The following is a 20,563-nucleotide window of genomic DNA, read 5'->3' on the forward strand; positions in this document are numbered from 1 at the left end:
ATTATTGATTCGAGCTCAGAAGGCCTGTATTCTTCTAGTTCAATGCAAAAACCCGATCTAAATTGCTCTAGTTGAAAAAAGTTGCGAAAAACTATGCCAATTGGACCTCTCCGGATTGTTGAATCCACTAAATCAAACACGTTAAGTTCAATTTCTCTATAACCCGGAAGTTTATCGGAAAATGGGTTTTAAAACCTGTCGATTCACTAGTGGAAGTTGCCCTAACAATAATTTTTACTGTCCTAACTCAAAAGTTTCAAAAAATTTTTTTCTTATTTATTAGTGTTTTGTTTATTCAAAAATCACGAAAATTTTTGTTTTTGGTACCCAAATAGTTCCAACCACTTCTGAACTAAACTCAACCGGTTCTACCTATTATACTAGTACAATTACGATGTAACACACTAATTTAACGCTTTTTTCCGTTTCAAAAAATATCGATATCTCAGAAATCGCGATTTGTGGGGGGATCAAAATATCGCTATTTTGACCCTAAAAACCGGTCCGCTTATTGTGTTTTTCATTGAAAAACGATATAAGAATATTAATATAGGCTGTATAAATAATATTATTAGTAATACTATACCCCTCCGGATTCGTTCAATATCCGAATTAAGGTGCTTAACTCGGAAATTCGCAGTCCGGTGAAGGGTCACAACTGTCGAGCCCCCCACAGATTACTATTTTACTTTTTGTACCAAAAGGGATACAAAACTTGTTAACGATACGCAACAGTCGATTGTTGTTGTCGTTGAGCCCCTTCTTGTTGCTCCTTTAACTGCTTGCCGGATCAGTCTTCTCCGCTAATCCCGAGACCCTTCCGGATTGAGCGAAAATTAGCAGACCCTTCCGGTTTGAGCGCAAATTAGCATTAACGTGCCTAATTACTCAATCAACCCTACAGTACAAGCCTCACAAACGGGCCACAAAATTGATCGTAACAATTCTGACTGATATAAATGCCTGTAACAACAATATACCTATCAACAACAAACGGGAGGGTCGGATCACATCTTGTCTGGGGGGATGATTTCTACTGATTTTATTCTTTTTTACTGTTTTTGGTTTTTTCGGTTATTTTTTATGTTTTAATGTTTTTCTTGGGTACTGTACTACTTTTTGTTCGGTTTCTTGTTTAGCTTTAAGTGTTTTTGGTCACGGACAACTCAGGAAATGACGGGACCGAGAATCCCCCCACCCTTCCTGGTTCGTGAATTTTCGGTCTTAACTATGTTGAAAAGCTATTCACGGGAATCCGAAAGGCTTCCGCGTTCCGAACTACCCTTCCGCCCCGGCGGTTAGGGCCTATTAGGGGCGTTATTGTGAGCATCCGCTCGGCGCGGAGTGCTCGTTAACGGTTCTGCCGGTCATGATGTTAAAAAAGAATAACATCCAGGAGCGCCATAAAATTATCTATGTAAAATTTGCCCGGAAGTACATATCAACGGAAAATAAAGCTAGGTTCTAAGACGACTGGCCAGCGTCTAAACAGAGCTCTACAAGTTTTTCACCGTCTCTGCCAAAGTCAGTTCTTTTTGTGGTCTTTCTAACATCGGGTCGACAAAATTGTTACTGCTTTCGGCTTCGGTCAAAACACTCAAAATAACTCAATTATATGCAAGAATAGTGAGCTCATGGCTGGGTCTCAGTATCCCCAGACCACGAGGTCACTCCTAAAAACAGGGCTACTACTATTTATTATATTACTTTTGTTTTTGTTCAGTAGATAAAAATCATCATCTCCATGGAAGATGGATCAACCCTTTACCCCAACTCCTAGCTTCTCATTCTCAGAAAATGAATTCAGATGTTAATTAAATTCAATTCAGGACATATCCAGGAAGCTAAAAGTTTGTATAAAACAGTTTGAGTTCAAGTCTCAAGACCTCTCCGGAATCCTGAATCCGGGAAAAATAACACCCTTACTTCCTCTCCGGAAGGCTGATTCCCATCCTTCACCGTTAGCGTGAATGGCTTTGCAACGATTGTAGCGACACAATCGTTGCAACTCGGAGCGGTCTCTGCTAATACTCTGTCGTCTTTTTCTATGTTGTCGTTTTTCTAGCAACTATCGCTGTTGTTGTTTTCGCAACTTCTTTCGTTGTACTTTATTTCTTCCAAAATTGCTGTTTTTGAGGTTTCTCGGAAATACGACGTCATCATTCGAAATTTTAAAGACTTAAAATACCAGAATATTGTGACCTTCACAGATTGACTAATCGTTACAATAACGTGGCTAATCTGTTAAAACTGCCAATTCTCAATGTCCGCGTATGTCAATTCTGGTCGAATGTCACATATATCTACTAGTCTCAGGTTGTTTAACTAGTCTCTGCTAGGCTCAATAGATCTAGAGTATACTGGCTTAATGCGATTGCTGTTTGGTCTATTGGAGAGGTAACTAATTTCTAATTTAAATTCAAATTTCTCTGGTGCTCAAATTACAAGTAATTTCAGCACTTCAAAAAAAAATGGGTTGTTAGTTAGATGGATCATGATTGGTTAGTATTAAATTTTTTATAGTGATAAAATATCTAATTTATAACCAATAATAAGATATAGTTTAGATCTGTTTCCATAAGAAAAACCAAAATGTCTTCAAAAATTGTCTTCAAAAAATTTCACCTAATCTCAAAATGTCTTCAAAAATTGTCTTCAAAATTTTCACCTAATCTCAACCCAATTTGAGAAAAACGGGTGTTAAATTTCAGGTTTAGCGCGTTTCGTCCGGTTAATTTAAATCAGCACTGTATTGGCGTTTTTGGTTTGATAAAATACTCGTATTGTTGAGAAATGAAAATTGTCTACTTGTTGCTTTGCTATGTGGACCATTTTCACCCAGGATGAATTCCACGGAATGCGCCGGCGGTTAGGGCCTATTAGGGGCGTTATTGTGAGCATCCGCTCGGCGCGGAGTGCTCGTTAACGGTTCTGCGGTCATGATGTTAATAAAGATTAACACCCAGGAGCGCCATAAAAACATCTATGTAACATTCGCTCGGAAGTACATATCGACTGAAAATAAAGCTAGGTTCTAAGACGACTGGCCAGCGTCTATACAGAGCTCTACATGCTTTTCACCGTCTCTGCCAAAGTCAGTTCTTTTGGTGGTCTTTCTAACATCGGGTCGACAAAATTGTTACTGCTTTCGGCTTCGGTCAAAACACTCAAAATAACTCAATTATATGCAAGAATAGTGAGCTCATGGCTGGGTCTCAGTATCCCCAGACCACGAGGTCACTCCTAAAAACAGGGCTACTACTATTTATCGTTTTACTTTTGTTTTTGTTCAGTAGATAAAAATCATCATCCCCATCGAAGATGGATCAACCCTTTCCCCCAACTCCTAGCTTCTCATTCTCAGAAAATGAACTCAAATGTTAATTAAATTCAATTCAGGACATATCCAGGAAGCTAAAAGTTTGTATAAAACAGTTTGAGTTCAAGTCTCAAGCCCCCTCCGGATTCCTGAGTCCGGGGAAATAACACCCTTACTTCCTCTCCGGAAGGCTGATTCCCACCCTTCACCGTTAGAGTGAATGGCTTTGCAACGATTACGATTGTAGCGACACAAACGTTGCAACTCGGAGCGGTCTCTGCTAATACACTGTCGTCTTTTTCTATGTTGTCGTTTTTCTAGCAACTATCGCTGTTGTTGTTTTCGCAACTTCTGTCGTTGTACTTTATTTCTTCCAAAATTGCTGTTTTTGAGGTTTCTCGGAAATACGACGTCATCATTCGAAATTTTAAAAACTTAAAATACCAGAATATTGTGACCTTCACAGATTGACTAATCGTTACAATAACGTGGCTAATCTGTTAAAACTGCCAATTCTCAATGTCCGCGTATGTCAATTCTGGTCGAATGTCACATATATCTACTAGTCTCAGGTTGTTTAACTAGTCTCTGCTAGGCTCAATAGATCTAGAGTATACTGGCTTAATGCGATTGCTGTTTGGTCTATTGGAGAGGTAACTAATTTCTAATTTAAATTCAAATTTCTCTAGTGCTCAAATTACAAGTAATTTCAGCACTTTTTTAAAAAAAATGGGTTGTTAGTATGATGGATCATGATTGGTTAGTATTAAATTTTTTATAGTGATAAAATATCTAATTTATAACCAATAATAAGATATAGTTTAGATCTGTTTCCATAAGAAAAACCAAAATGTCTTCAAAAATTGTCTTCAAAAATTTTCACCTAATCTCAAAATGTCTTCAAAAATTGTCTTCAAAAATTTTCACCTAATCTCAACCCAATTTGAGAAAAACGGGTGTTAAATTTCAGGTTTAGCGCGTTTCGTCCGGTTAATTTAAATCAGCACTGTATTGGCGTTTTTGGTTTGATAAAATACTCGTATTGTTGAGAAATGAAAATTGTCTACTTGTTGCTTTGCTATGTGGACCATTTTCACCCAGGATGAATTCCACGGAATGCGCCGGCGGTTAGGGCCTATGAGGGTGGTTATTGTGAGCATCCGCTCGGCGCGGAGTGCTCGTTAACGGTTCTGCGGTCATGATGTTAATAAAGATTAACACCCAGGAGCGCCATAAAAACATCTATGTAACATTCGCTCGGAAGTACATATCGATGGAAAATAAAGCTAGGTTCTAAGACGACTGGCCAGCGTCTATACAGAGCTCTACATGCTTTTCACCGTCTCTGCCAAAGTCAGTTCTTTTGGTGGTCTTTCTAACATCGGGTCGACAAAATTGTTACTGCTTTCGGCTTCGGTCAAAACACTCAAAATAACTCAATTATATGCAAGAATAGTGAGCTCATGGCTGGGTCTCAGTATCCCCAGACCACGAGGTCACTCCTAAAAACAGGGCTACTACTATTTATCATTTTACTTTTGTTTTTGTTCAGTAGATAAAAATCATCATCCCCATCGAAGATGGATCAACCCTTTCCCCCAACTCCTAGCTTCTCATTCTCAGAAAATGAACTCAAATGTTAATTAAATTCAATTCAGGACATATCCAGGAAGCTAAAAGTTTGTATAAAACAGTTTGAGTTCAAGTCTCAAGCCCCCTCCGGATTCCTGAGTCCGGGAAAATAACACCCTTACTTCCTCTCCGGAAGGCTGATTCCCACCCTTCACCGTTAGAGTGAATGGCTTTGCAACGATTACGATTGTAGCGACACAATCGTTGCAACTCGGAGCGGTCTCTGCTAATACACTGTCGTCTTTTTCTATGTTGTCGTTTTTCTAGCAACTATCGCTGTTGTTGTTTTCGCAACTTCTGTCGTTGTTTTTATTTCTTCCAAAATGGCTGTTTTTGACGTTTCTCGGAAAGATGACGTCATCATTCGAAATTTTAAAAATTTAAAATACCAGAATATTCCGACCTTCACAGTTTGACTAATCGTTACAATAACGTGGCTAATCTGTTAAAACTGCCAATTCGCAAGGTCAGCGTATGTCAATTCTGGTCGAATGTCACATATATCTACTAGTCTCAGGTTGTTTAACTAGTCTCTGCTAGGCTCAATAGATCTAGAGTATACTGGCTTATTGCGATTACTATTTGGTCTATTGGAGAGGTAACTAATTTCTAAGTTAAATTCAAATCTCTCTGGTGCTGAAATTACAAGTTATTTCAGCACTTATAAAAAAGTGGGTTGTTAGTTAGATGGATCATGATTGGTTAATATTAAATATTTTATAGTGATAAAATATCTAATTTATAACCAATAATAAGATATTGTTTAGATCTGGTTCCATAAGAAAAACTAAAATGACCCATTTTTGGGGTAAAATTTTGGGCCCGAATTTCGCAAAACAAATTACACCACATTAATTCTGCTCAAATTTTTTAAGCAAGTTTTGTCTTCATAAATTTTCACCTAATCTCAACCCAATTTGAGAAAAACGGGTGTTAAATTTCAAGTTTAACGCGTTTCGTCCGGTTAATTTAAATCAGCACTGTATTGGCGTTTTTGGTTTGAGAAAATACTCGTATTGTTGAGAAATGAAAATTGTCTGCTCGTTGCTTTGCTATGTGGACCATTTTCACCCAGGCTGAATTCCATTTATGAGGAAAAAGATGTCCTAATTCGCTCGTTAAATTAAAAAATTGCCTGTCTGTTGCTATTTTTCGTAGTAAATTATGTGATCAATGTTCGATAGTTTTTCGACCAGCTTCAAATGGTTTAACTATAGTTTAAGTTGAAAATGGCTTGTAACTCTTTGTGGAGCTTCGGTCAAGATCGTCAGCAAGGCCAACAAGAAACTCTGGCGAGCAAGTTTTCATTTTTGGCTGCTACTGCTCCGAAGCCTACAACGAAATTCGTACACATCAATGGCAGCCCGAAGCAACCAGGAAAAGGTTCGAGCAGGCAAAAGCAAAAAGTATCTAACTGTGAACCCCAAATTGTTTCGAACCTAATGAAGGCGGGAAAAAAATCTGTGCCGAAAACTGGACATGAAGCAATTTCCAATTTGAAAAGTGGGACTACCCATTTTACAAATTTAGTTGAACTGAAAAAGAAAAAAACCCGGAGGTTAGTTTTACTATCAAGTTCCTTGAGCGTTAGACAAATATTGTTTATTGCAGTGTTGACCCGTGCAATTTGTAAGGGTGTTGCTAACGGTACAAGACTTTTCCTGTAAACAACAAGATAACGCACGTGAAATTGCAAATCGTGTCAATTCAAAATCAATCTACCATCCAGCGTAGAGGTGAAATACCTGCTTGAAATTTCTGCTTTGTCGGACTATTGTCTGTCTGTTTGATTTTGTAGGCTTAGTTTCTGTAGCACGGATTCTTTTTGTACGTTGGGTTTACATATTCGGCTTCATAATGTTGGTTTCAAAATTACCTCCGCCCGTTTGGTATAATATAATTATTCTTGTTTTTTTTTTGATTACTCAGCTTGGCATTTTTAAAACCTTATCGGCTTGTTGGCATTATATTGCATTGCTGGATTAGCGAAAAATGCTTCCTATGTGTGTGTCTTTTGAAGGGAAAATTTATTTTAATAAAAGTTTTTTTCGGAAACATTTTTTTGGATGTTTCTACATCAGTTTTTGTATAATCTTTTTCTGAAATCGGTTGGCATACAAGCACTGCTCTGTGTTTAGGTTTCATTTTTAAGACGCTTGCGATAACCAAGCAATAATTTGTAATAAAGGTTTTTTCAATTTAACAACTAGTTTAAAAAACCACTTTCGTGGCAGCAGGTCGAACATCAGGGCCACAAAATTTTTTTGAGTACGCCAACATTTAGAATCGCATTTATATTCCATTTTTTTGATGATTGCTTGTAAACTAACTTTGTTTTTCAATCAATATTTTTTTTCGATTTCGCTAGAAGATGATATACCATATAATTGAATCTTGGGATTCAATGGTTTAACTGATGTTTTATTTTTTAGTCGCGTCTATTTTTGTCGTTTTAAGGACGAAATTGTTTTGAAATTCATTTTTGCTTGGGGGCATAAAAGTGGTTCTTTCAAAAGAATTACACTTGCCATAGCAGGTGTCTTGTAATCGGGACCTAGCTTTTTTTTATAATGTGAACAATTTTTATTAAATTTCCAATCTATCTATCTATCTATACTATATTTAAATTTTCAATTCGTTTTCCGCAAGGTCAATAATTTTTCGGTAATTTTTTTCGAGGCCAAATAAAGTCTGTCTGTCTGTCTGTCTGCCTGAATACCTGCTTTTTCAATTAATTTGATTATGTCTGTCTACCCGTCTCCTATTTTTTAACTTTCAATTTGGTTTCGACGATTCAGTTTAAAAAAGTACTACTGTCAAACAATTGTCTCCAATTTTTTTCGCTTCATCTTATTTCTTTAACGTAATATTTTTGCATAATTATCGAAAGAATTTTTTCACGCTTAAGCTATTTTGTATATTGCAATGTTTAAGATTATTTTCCGATTTTCCTGTTTCAGTTCAGTGATTATTCCACCCAGCTGAAAAAGCAGGCAGCCCGATAGTGGGATGCTGTCAGAGTTCACAAAATGGTTGCTAATTTGAAGTCCAATTAAGAATGGTCAAATTCTTAGTGTACGAGATACGACGATTTTGGATTTTTTTCTAAGACCTTCAAAACTTCAACTTGAAAATAAACTACAAAATTTGAAATTCTTTACTCTGTAGTTGAGTGCTGTAAGGGTACTCTCTTGAGTTGCGAATCTGCCTCCAAATATGACTTCTCAAATCCTTTTGAGTTTCGAGAAATGACGTTTTTGTGGTTTTTCACAATTTTTTCAGAAAACTTAACGATTTTTTTCTTCAAAATTTGAAATTCGTAACCCTGTAGTTTGGGGCTATCAGAGGGATTTGCGAACTTTGCCTCCAATGGTGTTTGCTCGAGTTGCTGTAGTTTTTGAGATATGACGTTTTTTGTGATTTTTACAAAAACAATTTTCAAAAGTTTGAATTAATTTTTTTTTCAAAGTTTGATAATCCTTAACCTGTAGTTGGGTGCTGTCAGGGTACTCTCAGGAGTTGCGAACCTTGCCTTCAAATATGATTGCTCAATTTCTTTTAGTTTTTGACATATGACGTTTTTTGTGAATTTTTGAAAAAAATTTCTGAAAACCCAAACATTTTTTTTCTTCAAAATTTGAATTTCCCTGTACTCGGAGGCTATCAGAGTAGTCTTGCGGTTTGAGAACTTTGCATCAAATTATGACTGCTCAAATCTTAGTAGTTTTCCAGATTTGACTTTTTTTGTGATTTTTTTAAATTTTTTTAATATGAAATTCTTAACCCGTTGTTTGCATGGGTTAGGGTTAGCTTTGCATGCATTATATAAACGACATGTATGAAGTATAAACGACATGCATGTAAACGTATAAAAGTATAAAATTCATGCAGCATGTGCGTCCTATTTGCGCTTATGATTTTGTTACTCCCACCTTATTGACGTTTTTCCTATAAATCGCAGTTCAAAATTTAAAAAAAAATCTTTTATCATTTATTCATTTTTCGGCTTCGTCGTTTTCGGTTTGTTTTTTGTCGGCTTAGTTTCTGCTTTGTTTTTGCCTGCAACTACGTCGCTCATTTTAATGTTATTTATGGACGACTGGTGGCTAAATAACTTTTCGAACTTAAAATTGTTAAATTTTTATTGAACAATTTTTGACCAAATTTGTCATCTTTTTTTTTCAATACTTTTTATCGGATAATTTGGTCACTGTTTCCTTCACTTATTAAATGCTTTTATTTAAATTTTAAGAGAGTTGATATAGTTCATGGTTTTCTAGTATTTTAGCGCGCCAAAAACTTCTGATGGAAAAACAATTAACGAAATTTTTTTTGAGTTTAGTTTGTTGTTTTTTTTCGTTAAATTTCGAATAAATAAATTTCGAAAATTCAAAAAGTTTGAATACTAGTTCATAAATTTTGGAAAACCGTCATAGATTTTGAGAAAAAATCATGAAATGCCAGAATAGTTTTTTTGCGATTCTGATATGACTGTTCCGTCTTCAAATGAATAAGGCAAATGTACGATAATCGAGAGTTTGGGTTTTCCGACTGAAATTTTCATGAAAAAAAAAGTTCTCGTATTTTTTTTTGTTTCATTAACCGGCATATGTTCTGTTGTAATCTTGTTCATCAACTTTTGGTATTTGGTAAGTTTTCGGATGTCTTTGGGATGTTCTTATAGATGTTAAAAGTTGTTTTTAGGTTTTCTGGGAATTATTTTTTTGTGATAATTTTTCGTTTTTTGCAGTGTTTTTTTGAAGTTTTGGTTTTTCATTTTTGTTTTTCATTTTAATCTTAGTTTATAGCAAGCAACAGTTAGGTTTTTTATTATCCTCAAGTTTGCCTCTGGGATATGTAGGTTGTTTAGTTGCAATTTTAAGCAAAGTTTTCGAATCAATTAGGATATTTTAGATCATTTGACCGAGTTTTTTTTAATCGTTTACATCATTTAGTTGTTATGAGAAAGAAATGAAGTGAGTTTATGTAGCCTGAATCCTTCTAATATTTTAGGTAATTGATTTCTTCAATCCATCTATTTTTCACTTTTCGTTTGAGACCTATCTTTAGAACGTTGGCATTTCATTTATATCGCAAGTGGTTCGAAGCTCTGCTCCACCTTTGTGTTTAAAGCTCAAATGTTTAGTTTTTTACTCATTTTTCTACCCAAAAAATGTCTGCTAATTTACCGCTTTTTAAATAATTGCAATACTTTTTTCATTGACGAGTGAGATACTTGGAATTCTGACTTTTTCCTCCACGAACCTAGCTTGCAGGCGACGTGTCTGGTGTCATAGCCACCGCCGGACGTTTTTTTATGATGTTTAATTGCATGCATTTTTTGTGGTAGTATGGAACATCAACATCTTTTCTAGATGCAAACCATGCTCATTTGGTGGTTAAGGACTAGGGTTCGAGCCCCAGCCGTACCGGGCCGATTATACTTCCATGTGTGGAAAAAAGTTTTTTTTTTGTGTGATAGCGTCAGAACCTTGCCTAGTAATTTATTTTTCGTCAAACTACTCTCCAATCATAACAATAGCTGAAAACCTTTGTAATTGCTAATTTTTACGATCTTTCCTTTTTCACTCAAATAGGTGAGACTCATAATATATTGACTAAGTGACCTCATTTTTTCGCCTTTTTAAAGGGAAGTATTTTTTTTGCTATGTGTGCGTGAGAAGAATTGTGGCATGAAACTTTGATGCTCAGAATTTTGTTTTCGATTTAACTGGCTTCTACACAATGTGGCTTCGCCTCTTTTTAACACTCGCGATTGCCTTGCTCATCTTTTGTCAAATTGCACCGCATTCGAGACAAGGTAACAAAAATTGTTAAAAAAATTTAAAGTGTGTTTCGTGTTTTCGGTTTGCTGCTCTTTCTGTGATGTATCGCAAGAGGTAAAAAAAATTGCTTCTGCTTAAGTTAGTTTGCTTTTTTGCTGATATTGTTGGAAATGGCTCCGTATTTTTTTGTATTAGAAACATAAGTTATAATTTTTATCAAGTTTATTTGTTCGTAAGGAGTGTAGGATTAGACCGAAAGGTTTTCCCTTATTAGTACTCTAAGGTCTGCAAGCAACCAGTATGGCAGTTCTCAGGATTTCGGGATTTTCTCAGGATGCTCAATATTTTCTGCTTTACTTCAAGTGAGGTGAAGCTCCACTTCGTGTTTTCCAAAATTATGATTCATGTGCACGTTTGACGAGTCTTGCTACACCTTTAACATTTTGAAATAGTTGCTGGTTAAATTGCACCACAAACTTTGAACATGCTCTACATTTTTGCTGTTTGTGGAAAACAAACTATTTTATAATTCCGGTGATGCGTTGGCTAATTTTTTTTGGGAGGTTTTAGTTGCTGCGAGCTCATTTTAAATGTTTATCATCAAAATATCACGATCGTGCGGTAATAGTGACATGAGTCTTTATCCAGATTTCTTGTTGAAACTTTTACAAAGAAGTGATTTGATGAGTATTCCAGATCATTCGTAAACGATGATTCCTCTGAATATTCAATGTTCTCCGACAACTCCATTGCGAACGATAGACTGAACCATCCGGAACATGTGATTCTGGACGAGGCAACTTTGGATGAGTTGATTCACATGCAGCAGCAGGAAGTGTTGAAACTGGTCCAACAGAGGAAGATCTTTGACATACACGATGAAGTGGCGTCTGAAGTATACTCTCATCAGTATCAGTCTAAAGTGGCAGAGTACCTGGTGGATGGAGGTAAGTCAGTGAGAGTTGCCAGAAGTTCGCACAGACAAAGATAATTATAATAAACAAATGAGCTCTCGTTTTGCAGTAAGCATTTGTGTCTCAAGGTTGTCCTAAATTTCAACCTAGTGAGTTAGGACCGAGGTGGTTAACTCATAGAGTAATTTCGGATAGGGTACACCGTCTGCTCGTCACGCTATCTTATTTTCGGCCGGATAGATTCGTGCAACTTCTTAGTCTAATACCGATCCTAATCTTACTCTTATACTATCTAGTCTCAGGTTGTTTAACTAGTCTCTGCTAGGCTCAATAGATCTAGGGTATACTGGTTTATTGCGGCTGCTAAAGTCTTCTTGGAGAGTCCAACTAATTTCTAAGTTAAATTCAAATCTCTCTGGTGCTGAAATTACAAGTAATTTCAGCACTTACAAATAAGTGGGTTGTTAGTTAGATGGATCATGATTGGTTAATATTAAATACTTTACAGTGGTAAAATATCTAATTTATCCAATCATAAAATGTAGTTTAGATCAGGTTCCACTAGCTTTGTTCAAGTTCGTTCAGAATCGGAAGAATAATATTTTCAACTAATTCTGTCTGTCTGTCTGAATTTTTGCAACTTGTAATAGCTAGAATCCCTCACCTCAGGCACCTTTCATTGAATCTGCGCCACTTTCTTATTATTTAACTGCTAATCGTTTGCGATTTATGTACTTAGTTGCTAAAACCGAGGGGGGGCCAATTATTTTCAAAACAGTACAAGTCTTAAGAAAAATCAATTTAAGCCTTCAGGAAGTTTTCGTAAATTATAAAGAATGTTGACTTTTCATTTATTTCTTTCTTCTGAAATTCCTTTTTCTGAAAATTTCCCAGCCAAGTGCCATATGAGAACCTATACTGGCTAAAATACGAGACAGGCTTTTTTCTCAATAAGCAACACTTTCATGGGTGGAAATGAATTTTGAAACAGTTGTCTTGTTGATAAATTATAATATCTTATTTAGGAAGTGTGTCGATCACTGCAAAAAGACTTAACATTGACTCTGTGGCACTGAAGGCTTGGAAAAACCGTCTGGTGGAGGCGAAAATGAAGAAAAAGAAGGCAGCTAAACAGAAGAAAGAGAGACTTGCTATGCCGAAGGCAAAAGCAGTGAAACCACCGAAAAAGATCAAGAAACAGAGAAAATCACTCGAAGGCGAAGAAGTGGAAGTGATGAAGACGCGATCATCTGAGAAGAAAAACCAGAATTTGGATACCGCGATTGAAAAAGAAGGTCCTGGAAAAGGTAAACGAGGACGTGCAAAAAAGTCACAAAAAGGAGCTGATAAATTGTCTGACGTGATGGAAGTTGATTCGACAAAAGGAACTGACGCTTTAAACGAGGACTTTTTGATTCTAGATAAAGATGCGTCGGTCCACTCCTCGGAAGAATCGATGCTCTCTTATGATGAGATTGTTCTAGAAGCAAGAAGGCGTCAGCTAGAGGAAACTAATGAGACCAAAGTGTCACTGTTTGTATGCAACAGTTGCAGAGAAATATTCAGAAGTACTGTCGACTTTCTGAATCACGAGAGAAATTGTGAGAAGTTTATACCAGTGCCGTTTACGAAAGTTCAGTGATAGCTGAAAGCTAGCTGATAGCTTTGTTAGATGTTTTTAATGTAAGATTTAGCAGTATTTAGAGTTAGTTGAGAGCTAGCTTACTCTTGAGTTAAATTTAAGTGAGCATTTCGTAAGACCGGGTTATACACGCGACAATTAGTGCTGTGAGTTTTCTCGTGAACCCATAAGTGAAATGTAGGCAATTAAGACTAAAGCTATGATCTAAAGCTATGAGAGTTTAGGATTATGGACAAGAGTGTAAAACTAGCCTTTACTTTTTTTATTTGCTTAATTTTTTTCGCATACTACTCTTGATTACCATCAGCTGTGATGTGATTCACAATGTGCTTATCATGCCGAATGTAAGCGCAGCTCGGTGAAAAAGAGCAAAGAGGCAATTTTCTGTTTTTTTTTACTAAAGTCCGTCATCTTATTTTTATCAGACTACTTCCCGTAGCACGAACTTCAGTTTTTTTTGTTCCGAATGCCGTGATGAGTTAGGTTCTAGGTTTAACTCATAGAGTAATTTTAGATAGAGTACACCGTCTGCTCGTCACGCTATCTTATTTTCGGCCGGATAGATTCGTGCAAATTCTTAGTCTAATACCGATCCTAATCTTACTCTTATATCTACTAGTCTCAATAGATCTAGAGTATACTGGTTTTTTGCGAGTCGCTCTCTGGGAGAGGCAACTAAGTTCTAAATTAATTCAAATCTCTCTGGTGCTGAAATTACAAGTAATTTCAGCATTTACAAATAAGTGGGTTGTTAGTTTGATGGAGTATGATTGGTAAGTATTCAATATTTTATAGGGATAAAATATAAGAATAATGACCAATACTAAAATCTAGTTTACATCTGGTTCGATTTTTCTCGTGGAAAATGTTCTATGAATTCTTTGCTCGCTCAGTTGTAAAAAAGAAGATTTATAGATATGTTCGTACCTCCAGTTTTCAATCGGAAATCTTGGCTCGAATCATGTTTGAGATGGTTTCCAATCAAATGATTTAAAGACGACAATGACACTAGATTTTTTCAGCTTTTTATGCCATTCTTTTTTCATTTTCTGATAGCCTGTACCTGAAATTTTGAAAATGGTAATTTGGTTGACAAGTCAATGAAAGTTTGACTCCCATATTTAGGTATGATCTCAGAGCAAAAGAAGATTTCGCAGCCCACTGATTTTATCATTCAGTTCCTAATTGGTTGCAATTTGCCATTTTCATAATTTAATGGCTTGAAGAATGCATCAGGAATTAATTGCTAATTACATCATAAGCGATAATGAAAAATACTCCGAATCAATTTATGGTAGTGCTTTTTAATAACAATTCAAACGAATTTCTTATTTTACTAAATTTTCCGGCGCTGCACAACCGATCAACTTTTCCTCGCTTCGTAAAGTCAATTTCCTTAAGAAAATGCTTTTTCAAATTCAATTTAACGATACATCGGAGCGCGCATTAATTAGCGCTATAACTTCGCCGTGTTATAAACGTAATCAATTTCATTTAGTTTTGGATCTACTTAACAATCTTCACCCCTATAAATTAATACAGTAAATTAGCACTGAGCTTTCTATTGAGAATTATAATTTTGCTGCATTCTGATTGGTTGAAAAATCGACCATTTTGACCTACTTAACAATCTCCCCCTTTCTTGACAGGGGTGGAAATTGTTAAAAAGATCCTACCTCTATTTTATGCACTTGTAGTTGCGAAAGCATTTTTCAAAAAGGCATTTCCTGTCTTTCATTTCATTATCTTCTTTAAACGTCTGATTTAGTTTATGAGGCATTCTGATTGGTTAATCGAGTCAACCAATCACAAGGCTATAGTTATCCCAATTTGTTCTTTAAGTCGTAGGGGTGTATTCATAGTTTCCAAAATATAAAAATCAGTCCCATAGGTTCCAAAATAAAAAAGCAGTCGCGTAAGTTCCAAATCTTTTCAATTGGTCTGTAGATTCTTTTCTGGGGAGTCTCCTCTAAGCGCGCTTTCACTCTACTCAACTGCCGCAGAGTTTCTCCCCTTTATACCGTGTAATAGCGGGGGACACTAAGACACGATATGATTCACAATCCCGAAAGGGTTATGTTGGTGGTCAGTCTAAATCGGCCGATTAAAGGATTGCGCAACTTCCCCTTAATTTAGGCTCTTTTCGGCTCTCCTCTCGTGCTTCTAGTTAGTTCAGCAAATCGTGGGCACAATGAGTTAGTTCTCAATCGCAAAGGAAATCAAATCAACTTAGTGTCCTTAATGAGCTAACTACTATTTAGCAACTTCTATTTTGAAGCCCGCGTCCCGTTCCGTTCAATCGCTCGTCAGTTTTCGCTTGACTCGATCAAAACTCACCTACTCTAGCAGATAAACGCTCACGCAACTAGTTCAACCCGGTACTAAACTCAGGTTCCAATCAGCTCGCTCGCTAGCAATAATTGTTCTTTACTCTGATCGAGAACCCACTACTCTTAATAGAAGCCAACAGCTGTTCTCTTCTCTGACGAGAACCAACTTCTCCCAATAGTAGTTAACAACTGTTCTCTTCTCTGACGAGAACCAACTACTCTCAATAGTAATTAATAACTGTTCTCTTCTCTGACGAGAATCAACTACTCTCAATAGTAGTTAACAACTGTTCTGTTCTCTGAGGAGAACCAACTACTCTCAATAGTAGTTAACAACTGTTCTGTTCTCTGACGAGAACCAACTACTCTCAATAGTAGTTAACAACTGTTCTGACTCTTACAGGCTCTCCCGTACCCTTCAATTCCTTATCTTTCGTTACACTTAGTGTCTATTTTTCAGATTTAGTGTATACTGTTATCATTTGTTGTTTTTGGTTTATTGAGTTAAGTTCTATTTGTAACTCATAGAGTAATTTCAGATAGGGTACACCGTCTGCTCGTCACGCTATCTTATTTTCGGCCGGATAGATTCGTGCAACTTCTTAGTCTAATACCGATCTTACTCTTAAGCAGTCGCATAAGTTCCAAATCTTTTCAATTGGTCTGTAGATTCTTTTCCGGGGAGTGTCCTCTAAGCGCGCTTTCACTCTACTCAACTGCCGCAGAGTTTCTCCCCTTTATACCGTGTAATAGCGGGGGAAACTAAGACACGATATGATTCACAATCCCGAAAGGGTTATGTTGGTGGTCAGTCTAAATCGGCCTAATAAAGGATTGCGAAACTTGCCCTTAATTTAGGCTCTTTTCGGCTCTCCTCTCGTACTTCTAGTTAGTTCAGCAAATCGTTTGCACAATGAGTTAGTTCTGAATTGCAAAGGAAATCAAATCAACTTACAGTGTCCTTAATGAGCTAACTACTATTTAGCAACTTCTATTTTGAAGCCTGCGTCCCGTTCCGTTCAATCGCTCGTCAGTTTTTGGTTGACTCGATCAAAACTTGCCTACTCTAGCAGATAAACGCTCACACAACTAGTTCAACCCGGTACTAAACTCGGGTTCCAGTGCAACTCGCTCGCACAGCTATTTCAACCCGGTACTAAACTCGGGTTCTAGCGCAACTCGCTCACACAACTAGTTCAACCAGTTACTTAACTCGGGTTCCAATCAGCTCGCTCGCTAGCAATAATTGTACTCTTCTCTGACGAGAATCAACTACTCTCAATAGCAGTTAACAACTGTTCTCTTCTCTGACGAGAACCAACTACGCTTAATAGTAATTAACAACTGTTATCTTCTCTGACGAGAACCAACTACTCTCAATAGTAGTTAACAACTGTTCTGACTCTTACAGGCTCTCCCGTACCCTCCAATTCCTTATCTTTCCTTACAATTAGTGTCTATTTTTCAGATTTACTGTATACTGTTATCATTTGTTGTTTTTGGGTTATTGAGTTAGGTTCTATTTGTAACTCATAGTGATTTCAGATAGGGTACACCGTCTGCTCGTCACGCTATCTTATTTTCGGCCGGATAGATTCGTGCAACTTCTTAGTCTAATACCGATCTTAATCTTACTCTTAAGCAGTCGCATAAGTGCCAAATCTTTTCAATTGGTCTGTAGATTCTTTTCCGGGGAGTGTCCTCTAAGCGCGCTTTCACTCTACTCAACTGTCGCAGAGTTCCTCCCCTTTATACCGTGTAATAGCGGGGGAAATTAAGACACGATATGATTCACAATCCCGAAAGGGTTATGTTGGTGGTCAGTCTAAATCGGCCTGTTAAAGGATTGCGAAACTTCCCCTTAATTTAGGCTCTTTTCGGCTCTCCTCTCGTGCTTCTAGCTAGTTCAGCAAATCGTGGGCACAATGAGTTAGTTCTCAATCGCAAAGGAAATCAAATCAACTTAGTGTCCTTAATGAGCTAACTACTATTTAGCAACTTCTATTTTGAAGCCTGCGTCCCGTTCCGTTCAATCGCTCGTCAGTTTTCGGTTGACTCGATCAAAACTCGCCTACTCTAGCAGATAAACGCTCACACAACTAGTTCAACCCGGTACTAAACTCGGGTTCCAGCGCAACTCGCTCGCACAGCTATTTCAACCCGGTACTAATTTCGGGTTCTAGCGCAACTCGCTCACACAACTAGTTCAACCAGTTACTTAACTCGGGTTCCAATCAGCTCGCTCGCTAGCAATAAGTGTACTCTTCTCTGACGAGAATCAACTACTCTCAATAGCAGTTAACAACTGCTCTCTTCTCTGACGAGAACCAACTACGCTTAATAGTAATTAACAACTGTTATCTTCTCTGACGAGAACCAACTACTCTCAATAGTAGTTAAAAACTGTTCTGACTCTTACGGGCTCTCCCGTACCCTCCAATTCCTTATCTTTCCTTACAATTAGTGTCTATTTTTCAGATTTATTGTATACTGTTATCATTTGTTGTTTTTGGGTTATTGAGTTAGGTTCTATTTGTAACTCATAGAGTGATTTCAGATAGGGTACACCGTCTGCTCGTCACGCTATCTTATTTTCGGCCGGATAGATTCGTGCAACTTCTTAGTCTAATACCGATCTTAATCTTACTCTTAAGCAGTCGCATAAGTGCCAAATCTTTTCAATTGGTCTGTAGATTCTTTTCCGGGGAGTGTCCTCTAAGCGCGCTTTCACTCTACTCAACTGCCGCAGAGTTCCTCCCCTTTATACCGTGTAATAGCGGGGGAAATTAAGACACGATATGATTCACAATCCCGAAAGGGTTATGTTGGTGGTCAGTCTAAATCGGCCTGTTAAAGGATTGCGAAACTTCCCCTTAATTTAGGCTCTTTTCGGCTCTCCTCTCGTGCTTCTAGCTAGTTCAGCAAATCGTGGGCACAATGAGTTAGTTCTCAATCGCAAAGGAAATCAAATCAACTTACAGTGCCCATAATGAGCTAACTACTATTTAGCAACTTCTGTTCTGAAGCCCGCGTCCCGCTCCGTTCAATCGCTCGTCAGTTTTTGGTTGACTCGATCAAAACTCGCCTACTCTAGCAGATAAACGCTCACACAACTAGTTCAACCCGGTACTAAACTCGGGTTCCAGCGCAACTCGCTCGCACAGCTATTTCAACCCGGTACTAAACTCGGGTTCCAGCGCAACTCGCTCACACAACTCGTTCAACCCGGTACTTAACTCGGGTTCCAATCAGCTCGCTCGCTAGCAATAATTGTTCTCTACTCTGATCGAGAACCCACTACTCTTAATAGTAGCCAACAACTGTTCTCTTCTCTGACGATAACCAACTACTCCCAATAGTAGTTAACAACTGTTCTCTTCTCTGACGAGAACCAACTACCCTCAATAGTAATTAACAACTGTTCTCTTCTCTGACGACAACCAACTACTCTCAATAGTAGTTAACAACTGTTCTGTTCTCTGAGGAGAACCAACTACTCTCAATAGTAGTTAACAACTGTTCTGTTCTCTGACGAGAACCAAATACTCTCAATAGTAGTTAGCAACTGTTCTGACTCTTACAGGCTCTCCCGTACCCTCCAATTCCTTATCTTTCTTTACACTTAATGTCTATTTTTCAGATTCACTGAATACTGTTATCATTTTTTGTTTTTGGGTTATTGAGTTAAGTTCTATTTAAAACTCATAGAGTAAAATCAGATAGGGTACACCGTCTGCTCTTCACGCTATCTTATTTTCGGCCGGATAGATTCGTGCAACTTCTTAGTCTAATACCGATCTTAATCTTACTCTTACATCTGCTAGTCTCAATTAGTCTCAATAGATCTAGACTATACTGGCTTATTGCGAGTAGGTCTCTCGGAGAGGCAACTAAGTTCTAAGATAAATTCAAATCTCGCTGGTGCTGAAATTACAAGTAATTTCAGCACTTACAAATAAGTGGGTTAATAGTTAGATGGATCATGATTGGTTAATTATAAAAATTTTATAGTGATAAAATGTTCAATAGTAAAATATAGTTTAGATCTGGTTCCACCCATCCGGGGTTTACAGAGTTTTTGAATCTTTTATCTTCTTTCTGTAATGATGGATGAATGATGATCGTTGGTATTTGGCGAGCATGATTTTCTTGTTCTGTTCTTGGAGAAGAAGGCTCCAGGAAGATGGAATCGTCGATATTAAGTTGTTAGTTTTTGATCGACAATGACTGTGACCGCCAACGAAATCAATCTGATTTCAAGATGGTTTGTTATGATTGTTCGTCCTGCTCCGGCGGAGACCTGGTTGTGTTTCGTTTTTATCTGGAAGTGGAGTGAAGATTGATTTTGGAGGGAATGCCTTGTAACTCGGATCTGTACGTATACTTGAACTTCGAGATGGTCATTGGTCTGCTTCAATGAAGTCCTTTTCTGCGAAGTCAAGTCTTACTTCAAATCCTTTTGAGTTGTGATTGTGAGCGGCATGTCGGTTGTGTTTTGGCCATTCTGTAGGTTGAGTGTCAGGGGATCGTCTAGTTTCTTGATGCTCGTCTTTGTGGTCTTGTATGATCTATAAACTGCATTTTATGATTTACATTTTATAAAATTTTGTCAATTCGTTTTTAGTTACGATTTCTATTAGTTGTTATCGCCAAAGCGTTTTGTTTTTAGTTCTTTTATTTTTAAGAGTTACTCACCCTTGAGTACCTCTTGTCAAAAATATGGAGTGGTCACAGAGCGTGGATGCAGCACAGTGGGTTAGGCCGGCTATAGAGCATGCTCAGGACGTCCTCTTCTGGTGGGTTAGGTCAGGAGTGAGGGTATGATTGCATGCTGGTTTTTTGTGGGGTCCTGTTATGTGTTAACGTTTTGGTTGTGTTCTTTTCCTAAAAATCAAATTGTTTGGTTTGGGTTTGTCGTGCGACTTTTTAGTGTATTATGA

General features: G+C 37.4%; 1 protein-coding gene across 1 annotated transcript; it reads left to right on the plus strand.

The window, feature by feature from the left end:
• The first annotated feature begins 6,170 nt into the window (after positions 1–6,170).
• Positions 6,171–13,383, plus strand: LOC134848172 (uncharacterized). Its single transcript, XM_063865535.1, has 3 exons — positions 6,171–6,509; positions 11,434–11,684; positions 12,677–13,383. Exons 1-3 carry the CDS (start codon positions 6,181–6,183, stop codon positions 13,291–13,293), a joined length of 1,197 nt encoding a protein of 398 aa, XP_063721605.1. The 5' UTR covers positions 6,171–6,180; the 3' UTR covers positions 13,294–13,383.
• The last annotated feature ends 7,180 nt before the right edge of the window (positions 13,384–20,563 follow it).

Source organism: Symsagittifera roscoffensis, chromosome 6 (assembly GCF_963678635.1).
Source record: "Symsagittifera roscoffensis chromosome 6, txSymRosc1.1, whole genome shotgun sequence".
NCBI lineage: Eukaryota > Metazoa > Xenacoelomorpha > Acoela > Convolutidae > Symsagittifera > Symsagittifera roscoffensis.

What these genes read in the sequence shown, in the direction of transcription:
- LOC134848172 (XM_063865535.1), top strand. Translation starts at nt 6,181, where the DNA reads ATGGCTTGTAACTCTTTGTGGAGCTTCGGTCAAGATCGTCAGCAAGGC. An exon ending in AAAAAGAAAAAAACCCGGAG is followed by an intron (nt 6,510 to 11,433) that starts GTTAGTTTTACT and finishes TGAGTATTCCAG; the next exon opens with ATCATTCGTAAACGATGATT. An exon ending in AGAGTACCTGGTGGATGGAG is followed by an intron (nt 11,685 to 12,676) that starts GTAAGTCAGTGA and finishes TATCTTATTTAG; the next exon opens with GAAGTGTGTCGATCACTGCA.